The 12,383-nt window shown below is 37.7% G+C and overlaps 1 protein-coding gene across 2 annotated transcripts in view; it reads left to right on the forward strand.

Moving 5' to 3' along the window:
- The window catches only part of lmbr1 (limb development membrane protein 1), a 49,021-nt gene that overhangs the window by 34,570 nt on the left and 2,068 nt on the right, over positions 1-12,383 (forward strand). The window contains exons 10-17 of one of the 2 annotated variants that reach the window (XM_003221917.4): positions 216-296; positions 1,378-1,454; positions 1,720-1,797; positions 4,009-4,082; positions 4,296-4,386; positions 6,777-6,843; positions 8,136-8,297; positions 9,131-11,928. In XM_003221917.4, coding sequence (XP_003221965.1) covers positions 216-296; positions 1,378-1,454; positions 1,720-1,797; positions 4,009-4,082; positions 4,296-4,386; positions 6,777-6,843; positions 8,136-8,297; positions 9,131-9,216 — 716 coding nt within the window. In that variant the 3' untranslated portion in view covers positions 9,217-11,928. Of the gene's footprint in view, positions 1-215; positions 297-1,377; positions 1,455-1,719; positions 1,798-4,008; positions 4,083-4,295; positions 4,387-6,776; positions 6,844-8,135; positions 8,298-9,130; positions 11,929-12,383 lie in introns of those variants that run through there. The other variant, XM_062957895.1, reaches the window with a different exon arrangement.

Below are 12,383 nucleotides of genomic sequence, written 5' to 3' on the forward strand. Positions count from 1 at the left end.
TTAACAGACAGGAAGAAATTTCATCTCATAGGATACTCAGCATTGTCATTGGTATGAAATAGTTCTTCTGTGGAAGACTTTATATCTTGTAGTGATATTTATCTTACTTTATTTAGCTTGGTCTTTGCATTGACTTTGTTCCTTTTAAAATGGGTGTGATAGCAGAATTGTTTTAATAGACCAAACCAAGTGACAGCATCTTTGTTCTTGAACAGGGATTTCTTCCCCACTGGAATATAACACAAAACAGCTGGAACAGGAGCTGAATAATGTGAAGAGAATGAAGACAAAACTGGGTAATTACATCAGGTCTTTTGTGTATGTCCTGGATCTCACTTCTGCATGGTGTAACTAAGCAGCATTTGTGTATATGCATTACCAGAGGTTCTTTCTTATCAAGATTCTCTTGGTATAAACTGCAGGCAAGCTGTTTGCATTTTGTGAGCTTGCACTAAACACATAAAGATTATTGCGAGTGATTTTTTTTCTTTTTAAAATTATTATTTCATTTGATTATGGGTAAGAAACCCTACCCTTTCCCCAAAAGGGATTCAAACAGTAGTTTCATCTGTTATTATATTATTGTACTAGGCTTTAGCCTTCCTTTCCATTAAAAACTTTACACTCAATGTGGCCAATCAGCATAATTAAACATGAAAATATAGAATAAAACCTTTACAGTTCTTACATTAATCTCTGCAATAGGTCAAAACATAGTTCCCTTTGTCCTGGATCTTCATTGAATGATTCTGTGTTCTAGTATCAGGAAAAGTCTACTTTGATAATGTTTTGTTCAATTTTAGATGGCTTAAGGTTTTTAATGTACTTAACAAGGAATTTGCTTTTGGGAAAGTTGCATGAAATACAAATTCTACAAACAAAAACTGGTAATTTTTTTTACTAGAAATGGAAATGTTTCCCCACTTTTGCATAACATATTTTGCACTGTTGTTTGCCATGAAAATATGGCACTATTTTTAGGTTTAGATTCTAGATGACAGATGTTTGTGTGTTTGATGATTGACTATTAAATCCCCCAGGAAATCTTAGGTAGACTAGAAAGTTACTTTGGTGTTTCTGCAGTGGAAATTCTTGCAGCAGTGCTTCTTACATTACCTGATATATGGGTACTAGCATTTTCTTTTCTTAATATGCCAGATACCCGTACCATATTTGGGTCCATTCCTTACCCCTGTCGTCTTTCCTGTCCACTCACTGTGGATTGTCTCACTGCCTTGCATGTTCCATGGACCCCACTTTAAGTAGAACTGGCGTCAAGAGTATTGCTGGGACTGCTTCTAGTTGTGTGGTTGCTCTTATTGAGAGCTTCTGATATCTAAATCATCTCACTTAAGTTTTGTTATTTGCCTTTTAAAGAGCGACGGAAAAAGGCTTCTGCATGGGAGAGAAATCTTGTATATCCAACTGTAATGATATTACTTCTAACTAAAACGGTAAGCTCATCCTTCTCTCCATTACTTAAAACTCACAATTCTTCTTGGTATTAGTGATTTGTCTCATTTTCCTGTCTGAGCTGGATATCAGAAATATGTAGAGCTGATGATTCTTTATCTCCTTATACCACTACAGCTATATTTTACTCAGTATACAGGGCTTTTTCTTTTAAAATGAAGAAATGCTCTTCAGTATATGAAAAAGAGCAACTTTGTAAAGCCTTAATCAGTGATTGAAATAGATGTTCTGGTTTTCTTTTTTAAGGCAATCTCCGTCCTTCTGGTTGCTTGCAACATTCTTTGCCTATTGGTTGATGAAACTGCTATGCCAAAGGGGTCAAGGGTAAAGTATTGTTCTTTCATTGGTGCTAATTATTTCAAAAGGCGCAGTATTGGAACATCTGTTCAACGGGTTTTATGTCCAGGAAAATTGGTATAGGATTTCGCAGGCTGTCTTTGAAAGAATGAATTCTGCCTTAAATGTAATTGTGATTACAGTTTTTGCATAGAATCCAACTCAAGGAAACTTTATATATGGTTCGGAGCATGATATATGCATTGTCAAGAGTCAGACGCCAATTAGCGAACAAAAATAGAGTTTATTCAGCAGATAAGCCAAAAGGTAATGTTAACACAGAAAAAACTTTGAAACACTTCACTATCAGTGCTTCAAGAGCAGTTCAAACAAAAATATAATTCAGCAACACAAGCAGGTAAAAACAAAGCTAAACAAACTTAGTGCAAACTGCACTTTCTGAGTCCAAGCCCTGCCAGCCGGCTCTGTAGTTTTCAAAGGAACAGTTCCCAAAAGAAAACACCAAATTGGTCAGGAAACAAACAAACAAACTAAGAATGCAGTAGACTGCTTCCACAATGTGGATAAAGCCGAAGGCTCCAAAAGGATGGTGAAAAGACGTCGTCCGGGATTCCAAGGTCAGGTCAGGAGATAACAGCGGTGTCCAAAGAGCAAGCCAGGAGTCAAAAGCCGATAGTAGTCATCAATCACAGGGCGAAGGCAGTAGCAAGGTCAAATTCCGATCCAAGGTCTGAAGAGGGTGCAGTCATCCAAAACAGGTCCACGATAAGACACAGCGAGAGCCAAGCTAGGTGATAACAGCAGATTCAAATCATAGTCCAAGTCCAGTCTTCATGGAAACACAGAGATCCCAATGGCGCCTCAGCAACACCTTGCCACACGCAAAGTGCAGTGGCCAAACATTCCCATTTTATTCCCCTTCCTCCTGGGTGACCAAACACTCACACCCAAACACCAGGTGTCCCAAATCTACTCAGAGTCTGAGCTCCACACAGCTAGAGCTCGTGGATTTGGAGTACCTAGCAATTCGTTGGAGTCCCAATCATCCTGCCCACACTTAGCCCCATGAACACTTAAAGAACTATCCTCCCTTCTCCAAGCATCCCAATTGGGATCAGCTCCTGCAGAAACCCCAGGTTCAGAAGTATCCATAGACCCCAAATCCCCAGACATCTCCGGTGGCTGTGCCCATTCAGTGCCCGCTTCCCCAGCCACCACCTGTTCTTCAGCATCCATCTCCCCATCTGAATCTTCCTCAGAAGATCCCCCATATAGCTCTCTAAGTCGCTTCCTGCGCAACTCCTCCAGTGAACCCTCATCACGAGGGTTTTTTCTTCCTCTTCGAATTCCATCCCCATCAACCATAATCCCTGAAGGCGCAGTCACAACATGCATGATATACCTGTTTTAACATTTTATCTTGTAAGATTGTCCTTTTCGATTGTTTTACCGATATTGTTGATTTATTGTTGTAAATTTGTGTTTTTGTTTTGATTTTATATTGTGATGTTGGGCAAGGCCCCATGTGAGCCGCCCCGAGTCCCTTCAGGGAGATTGGGCGGGGTACAAGAATAAATTATTATTATTATTATTATTATTATTATTATTATTATTATTATATGTCTAAATAGGAAATAGGGGAAAAGTAACATGATCTGAACAAGCACTTTTCTGCCGCAAGCTAACAGTGCACATAGATGGGGCTGTGTTAGCTGTCACAATCTAAACCATGCTGAAAAAAGGTGTTCAAAATCTTTTCAACAGTTGGGAAGACATCAGTGTTTTGCAAAGATTCAGCTTTTATGTTCATATAATCTATTGAGTATACTGCGGTTGTATTCTTGAAAAAATGCATTTGTTTCAGTGTCTCTGATAGCCAAATTGCTTTTAGAGCTTACTCTTAAGCTGCTATTGATTCCAGTCAGATTATTTGTGCATGTTGATATCTGTCAGTTTTGGTCATATAGGAGAGGAGAGGAACACTTTTTCCTGTCTGGAGAGGTTGCATTGGAGAGCTGCCATTGCCCACCTTATTCTCATTAGATGTTATCTGGAGGATCCGGCCCTACATTTTGGGATAGTCAGCTTGTATTCCTAGGTTTCATATTATGTACAATGACTGGTGACTAACTTTGCATAAGTCACTTCTGTCCAAGGAACTTCTTGATTTTCTAGGTAGACAAGAACAGCATTTCTGTGTAATTTCATCTTTCTTTCCCTTTTTAAAACTTCTTCCAGGGGCCTGGCATTGGAAATGCCTCTCTGTCAACCTTTGGCTTTGTTGGCGCAGCACTTGAGATCATTTTAATTTTGTATCCTTTGCTTCAGTAGTCATTCTTGTGTTTTAAGTATTCTGGCCAATTTCTGGAGCACTTTAATTTACTAAGCCCCTGATGTAGAAGACAGAAATTAACTGGCCAGCTATTCTCATGCACTCAAAAGTAGTCATTCCCTTCTCCCTCCATGGTTTTTGAGTTTGAAACTTGAATTATTCTGGAGTTCCCTTTTTTCCTTAATTCTCACAGCTATCTCATGGTCTCCTCTGTAGTCGGCTTCTACAGCCTGCGCTTTTTTGGAGATTTCACTCCTAGAAAGGATGACACAACCATGACAAAGGTAAGCGTAAAAACATCTGAGATGATTGTGTTTTATTCCTCCTCCTCCTCCTCCTCCTCCTCCTCCTCCTCCTCCTCCTCCTCCTCCTCCTCCTCTTCTTTTGTCTCCTCCATTTCTGCCACTCAAGGCAAACCTGCGCCTCTCAGACAGCAGTTGCTCTAAATGACTTGTTGGTGATGATTAGTTTTTGTAAGTTGTGTAAACAGATTGGAGAAGTTTCACACTGTTGAATGGGGTTGGATGAGAATAGAAGAAAGGATGTGGCCTGTCTAATTAGAATGGATTCTATTCACATTGAAAATGCCTGGGATTGCAAAGGTTGTTCACTGACCATAGAAAATGTGAGCAAGGTTTTTCTCTCCTCTCCAAAGGGAAACATGTTGCTAATGAGTAACTTTGATTGTGCCAGCTAGACTTTAGGGACACGTTTGAAATGTGAGGAATTTGGTTGGTTTCTAGTCATGCAAAGTCACACAAGCAAATTCCTCTATTTGAATAACTAATTAGGAAGTAGATCTTTTTAGCAATGTATTTCTTTCGAATGATACTCTGACTTGGTAAAATGTTTATAGCAGGTTTAGTGGAATTAGTAACACATTCATTGAAAAGGTAGTCCTATAAACTAAGCAGCCAGAAAGGATTCTGTTTAACTTTCACATATTTGAAATTTCCTTCTACTTTATTTAAAAGGTTTTTTTGGGGGGGGGGATTCAAAGAAATGAGTAGCGAGATTGCTTTAATCTTGCCAGGAGTTCTTGGAAGTGGGAAAGTAAACAACAATAAAGAAAATTCTTGATTAATACTGTTGAGTTCCATTATGTTTGCTCAGCTCTTTCATGGGAAACATTTTGGAGAAAAGGCATTGTAAGCCAGTAACAGTGCTTCATTTGCCCCCTTATTTGTGTTTAGGCATCTTTTAAAACGAGATCCCAATACATTTCCCTTTTTAAACCTAGTGTTATAGGGTTATTCTTATTTATAACAGTTATTTACACCCCCACTTTTCAGTTTATATTAATACAATGCTTTTATTTTATAAATCAAATTAATTTCACTGAATCCATGGATGATCGTACTTTGAAGCTCTGAATGGATATCTGTGGAATGGACAGAAGCTGGATTAATTAAATTTGTTCAATTGCTATAGGCCAGGCAAACTTCAGCCCTCCCTCCAGGTGTTTTGGACTTCAACTCCCACAATTTCTAAGAGTCTACCGACTGTTAGGAGGGCCAAAGTTTGCCCATGCCTGGTATAGATGCGTTGGTTATTATTAATAAGTAATAGGTTAAGGCAGTTTTGGCCAAAAGAAAAAAAAATCATCTTGCACATCACCAAATGAAGTGACTGGTTTGTTGCCCTTTAAATAAAAGACCCTCCATCCTAACTGCTGCTACCCTGGCCTTGGAAGGAGAGAAGAGGCAGGAATAGCCCTGTCATGGCTAGGAAGCAGATGAAAGGCCCACCCTCCTTCCCAGCTGCCACTGCCCTGCCCTCAGAGGAAGAACTGACAGTATCTTCTGGAGTCAATTCCCTCTCTCACTCCCATTCCTTTGTGTGTCCTGTCTTATTTAATTTGTGAGCTTGAGAGTAGGGAACTGTCGAATTAACAATGTGTAAGTCACTCTGAGAGAATTTTTGGCTGAATATCTAAATAAATAAACAGATTTATTGACTGCGCTACTGGATATTTTGGTTAGATATTTGGAGAAGTTGCAAACCAGGAGCATCTGGAGATCCATACAGAGGTTATCTTTTTCCCAAGATGTCAGTTACTGGTTTTAGGTATCTCTGTCTTTGGTGTTGAAATCATTCTCATAAACATTCAGAGCCTTTTCAAGATAAAATGTCAGCAAGGTAAACCTGCTGGTCATTTAGATAGGAGCCCATAGCAATCACTATTGTTGTTGTGGTGGTGATGATGATGATGATAATGTTTTATTTATAACCTGCCCTATTTCCCCAAGAGGAGTCAGGGCGGTTTCCAATTGTTGGAGTATACTATACAATATGTGGCAAAGAGGCCGAAAACTGAAGCCAAATAGTAGCTGCTTGAAAGCATATACAAACAAATCATTGCCAATATAATGTTATATTCAATAGCACTATGATATAACCTGGTGCTAACCATGCTTTCTATATGTTTGTCTGGTACAGCTTATGTTGGTCTCAAATATCCTTGTGATCTGCTGAGAATTGTAGAGAAAACTGATTAATATGGGAATATGTACATTACTGTACATTTGGAAGAGTTCAGAAGGAAGAAGCTGTTGGGGTGGGTGAACAATAGAAGCGATCAGATTAGTAAAAGTTGTTTTGTGGTTTGTATATTTTGCATCTGCTTAGTAAACTTAGCAGGTGTTATTTCAATTTACTTTTTTTGTTGCAACAGATAATTGGGAACTGTGTTTCTATATTAGTCCTCAGTTCAGCTTTGCCAGTTATGTCAAGAACACTGGGTAAGTATTATTTCACTTTTAAAGGAATATTTTAAGTGCTTTCCACATGGTCTCACTGCTGCAGAATAGATATTGTAGGAAAGAATGTGGATACAATATGAGTGCTTTATCTGCATAATATACATTATGTGCTGGAGTAGATGTGACCATAATGTGGCCCACAGTCAACCTACTTTTGTGGTCCTTAACCCACCCATTCCTTTTTTAAAAATGTGTTATTTTTGGGACAATTTTTGCCATAAAGCCACACAAAAAAACCTCTTGAAATACATTAAAATATGTAAGAACAGTCACATCCACCCTGTAATACCCATACCATTCTCGGAACCTCAGTATTTTTACATGGTACATAAGAGTTGAATGAAAAATTGTTAGAAAACATAAACAAAAAATTAACAATGAATATGGCATATTCAGAAAATAGAAAGCAAGACTCTTTCGTTTCTTTTCTGTGGTCCACAAATGACATTCCTCTATTGTTTGCTCTAGAGATAAAGGAAGGACTAAAACAGAAAGGATGAACAGTTAAAACACAGCTAACAAACGCAGCTGTCCAAACAGGATTAATAGAATGTATTAGGGTACAGTGAATCATGTGGTGCTTTGCTAAATATCAACATGCATCACATTGGAAATTATGCCCAGTGGTACTGGATGGATGAAAAGAGATGTAGAATATAAACATATTCCTAGATGCATTTTCATAGCATTACGAAAGCAGGTCCCTGGATGATAAAAGGGATCAGGCCTGCTGTGATGGGAAAGGCAAACAGAAGAGCAAATTCACCTGTTTAAGACTGCTATAGATCGTTTTGTTGAATTCAAGATAGAGCTTTACAAACATGGCAGCATTGTGCCAATGGCTTAGGAGGTTGACAGCATCGTGCTCCTCTTTCAAATAGATGGATGACACTCTTGCTGGGCAGATTTTCAAAAGTCATTTCAGATCTTTCTTTTATGTTCCTGCATGACATAAAGGCCTGCATCTTTGGACCTTGTGAAATGAACAAGGACACGTTTCCTGTGACTGAGCTCTCTTTTTTGTTTCCACAGACCTATCTTGCAGTTTAAAATACTGCTTTAAGACAAATAGTTTTCTGCTTTCTTTAAAGTAACATAACATTGTTGAATGTGCATTCATGTAGTTTTCAGTATAATGATTTCTAAGTGATTAAGATCTTATATAGAATTGTGCACAAAGTGCTTTCGAGACCATAATTTCTACTTTTTGAAGTACCACTCTGCGTCTTACATTTTTCCAAATTGGTACTATTTCTCTGTCTCTCCCATAGGCATTACGAGATTTGATCTTCTTGGAGACTTTGGAAGGTTTAACTGGTTAGGGAACTTCTATATCGTGTTATCTTACAATCTGCTCTTTGCCATTTTGACAACCCTGAGTTTGGTCAGAAAATTCACCTCAGCAGTTAGAGAAGAACTGCTCAAAGCACTAGGTAAATTGCGTTCTCTTATTTTAGTGCATATCTTACTTGAAAACAGTTTAAATTTAAACTAGAATTTAGGCTCAGAATTTTATATACAAGTGAAAATAGTCAGCTGGTAAGGGTTTCTAGTTTATGTGAAACTTACGCCAAACCAATCATTTAATTACCTTGACTACCTGATATGGAAAGACATATGTGGTGAATAGTTTTGTATTTGAATTCTCTATTTTTCCATTTCTAGAAAAAAAGTATCACTTGTGTTACATTGGTAGTAAAGACAATAAATAAAAAACTACGAACTATGAAATAATCCAACACATACTACTAAGATGAGTAATATATTAGGTTAGATTGATAAACTGGTGGAAGGGATGCTAAGCATGTGGCCGTTTATTTTTTTGCTGAATTTTGTTCTGAGAGATACAGTGAGATGCGATGGAAAACGCATAGTCTTATGTCTGACACTCTGTCAACTAAGAGATTTGATGTTTTACCATGATGTATAAAGCCATTTTTCTCTGTTGGCGGTCAGTGATGCAGGCACAACACTGGAGAATCCCAAACTCTTACCATATAACACAATATGCATTCCATTAGATGGGTGATAGAGGTAATTAGACATTTGAATAATTTGTATCATGTTTAGTAGGTGTTTTAAAGATTTAAGTTTTATTTGCCATAGACTTTCTTGCACTCTAGTCATGATTTCAATGAAGTAGACTGGATTCCATTACAGCTTGTAATAAAGAGGACTGTTTAGTATTCAAGAGGTCACAGAATTTTGTAAATTACTGCCATAAATTAAATAAAATTTGCCTCAATTTTCTCACAATGTTTTTCAGGTTTAGATAAACTTCACCTCTCACACAATGCAAGAGACTCTGAGACAGCTAAGCCCTCTGTAAACGGGCATCAGAAAACACTGTGAAAAGTGGTCAGTGGAACTGAGCTCTTCAGCTTCTTGACATTCCCATCACTTCATCACACTTGGTTTTTGTATTGCTTTTACCTGTTTGTATTTTGGGTCCAACATGATACAGATGTGCCCAAGAAAGATGGGTACACCTGCCTGTGCTCGTTTCTCTTGTACTGGCTTGTGCTTCTTCCAGCTTCTTTTTCAGCTGGTTCAGAAATATGTCTCGAAACCGGGAAACTGAAAACTGCATTCCTCTTTGAAGAGTTTCCATATTGAACTGTCTGTGTAGAAATACATATCTGAAGAATGTGGTTATGTGCCTGAGATGAACCTTGCTAGTTGGAAATGCACCCAGCTGCACCGCATTGCTGTATCTCCAGTAAGACTGTATTATGGAAGCGAGATTAACTTGCAGAGTGTAGGGAGGTCCAGGATCAGTTAATTTGCCCGTGTAGTTTGTACTGTAACTGCCTAACACTTGATCAGTCCTACTTCTAAAAAACAAACCGTCCTGCAGTTATCACTGAAGACAACTCCCTCATGGTTAATGTAGTATGCAATAATTTAATCTCACACTGCTAAAACTGAGCCTGGAAAACTGACAAATTTCACAGACCTCTGATCATTGTGTACATAATCATGTATCTGGAATATCTTAACACAGCAGTTACTTGCTCCACTAAATATTATACACAGAAAGTCTTATAGTTTCTTTTCTGTGAAATATGTCATCAATAAGCAGTGAAAAAAGATGAGGTAATAGAAGGCAGCTTTCACAGGTATTGTCTTAAAATGACTTTTGAGGCAGAGCATTTCATCTAATTGAAACAAGACTATTTTCTCACTAATTCCTTTAGTTGATTGCATATGTATCTATAGCTTCCTGAAAAAGGGAGAATATAGATAATATTGTGCAGTATTTAAGTACAAAAATTTAGATTCCTGTTAAGGGATTAACAGAGCATTCAATTTAAGTTTAGAAGCCCTGACACACCTGAAGCCGAAGAAACTGAAATTGAGGTATAGACTGTGTGTTGAAGTGTGTAGTTTGTAAAAATCAGTTTGTAACTGCTGAAAGATTGTAGTTGGATGGCATGTCACACTGTGCTAATGGGGACATTTTATAGGTTTGGTCACGTAGCATTTACTGGAACTTCATAATTTTGAACATTTCACCTCAGTTTGGGATTATTCAAGTCCAGTAAATCCAGTATTTCTAATTTATGAACTGGATTTGGAGGCGTTTCATAGTTTCTAGATAGTTTAAGCCAACCAGCTTTTTAGGAGATCAGAGTATTGCTAGCTTTGTTAAGGTCCACAAGTATGAACTTTACTGCTTGATCTCACTGTGGAGACTTCAAATACATTCAGGTTTAACCAATTTCTTAATTTTGCTTTAAAAAATGGAAGATAAATTTTCTAGCATAGTTCATTACATGCTACAGAGAGTTCTGTGAAGAAACAAGACTTACAATTGCTTAGACAATATTCATCCAGAAAATACTGTGAATTTAGTCAAAGATCTAGGCATTTATCTTCGCTTGAAATCACTCGTGTAGTTGTTGCAAAATGGGAAGGGGGGGGGGGAAGGAAGACCGAATGGTTGAAATTATGAAAATTCCATTTTAGACATACTTGTAATAGCACACCAAAAATAATGGGGTGAGATGGGGGAGAAGAAAAGCAATGTCTTGTGTGAAGACTGCTTAAATCTCAGGTCAGTTCATTAGAAATTGATCTAGAACATGTTCCAATTCCAGTGTGAAAAAATGTGCAAGAGGTAAAGCTTTGTTTGATAATCTCTTATGGATAACCTTCAAAGAACATGGTATGTTGAGAGATCCTTCCTAGGTGTAATTTTGGGATCAGTTTGCTTTTTAGTTCATATATTACTAAACCTCAAACATATATTACTCTTGCCCTTAGAAAATATTATACTCATCTATGAAATGGGAATGGCTGCCTAATTAATGTGTGTCTAGTGCCAATAAAGCAAACTGTTCTGTGAAATTTAAGGAAAGTATATTTCAGTAACACCCCCGCCCCCCCCAATTTATGATTCTCTATCTGGAAATGAATGTGAGATAAAATAGCACCATAGTAATGATCCAGTTCCCTTCTCTATATGACTGTTTTCTCTTTCTTGGCTTTGTCCATGTGAAAAAATCATTTTACTCCTCAGTACAAAATGTTTTACAAGAAAATTTTCATTTCCAGTACTGTTAATAAGAAACTCCACTCTTATAGTAGTATGATGTCTACAGGCTTAAACACCTCTAAGGAAGTAGTCAATTATCATATGGACATGTATAGTGGTTAGACAGTTTTAGCACTCAGCACCTTTTTCAGGTACAGCAGCATCAACCACCTGCCTTATTAATTATGAGGCTTAAGCACAAAATATATGAGTTAGGTATATATCGAAGCAGACCAAAATGTATGTAAGTAAAGTGTCTTTAAATGAACCACTGTTTGACTTTCTTCTCCATAGAATGAAAGCAGTATTAACAAAGCATGACAAAGATGTGGTAAAGTCTGAGCATATCTCTTCTGTTCAGCTCTTAAAAGTTAAATTCAGGCGCACAAGAGGGTTAATTCAGAAGTCAAATTCACGTAGACACTGTTTACAGATTACAGTAATGTGATGTTTATCTGCACCCCCTTTTGTCTGGTATCTTTTACAATTGCCTGTTTTACAGTGTTGATTAAAGGATTTGACAAGTTGTTGTATGACTTTGTACTTCATGGAGATCAAACCCTTGTAATGGAACATCTTGATGCAAAGGCAAAATATAAATCTGATTTGTGTGCTTCAAGCATTTGAGAATTAAACACCTGTGAGCTATTTAGCTAGAAAACATGGATTTGGACACCTAGTTCCAATGGCAACAATCACAGTGCACCTGTGGGATTATCATCTGTATGTGAAGTGAGGTTGGAAGTAGTGGTGAAATTAAGACTTTACATGGTCTAGAACCTGTGGGTCCCTAGATGTTTTGGCCTTCTACTCCCAGAAATCCTAACAGCTGGTAAACTGGCTAGGATTTCTGGAAGTTATAGGTCAAAATGCCTAGTGACCCACAGGTTGAGAACCACTGGTTTAGAATTACTGAACTGATGAGATAGGAAACTGTCTGGATTACTGGAATTTAATTGAACAAGCTATTTCTTTGGGTTAA

The sequence above is a fragment of the Anolis carolinensis genome, chromosome 6 (genome assembly GCF_035594765.1).
Source record: "Anolis carolinensis isolate JA03-04 chromosome 6, rAnoCar3.1.pri, whole genome shotgun sequence".
Taxonomy (NCBI): domain Eukaryota; kingdom Metazoa; phylum Chordata; class Lepidosauria; order Squamata; family Dactyloidae; genus Anolis; species Anolis carolinensis.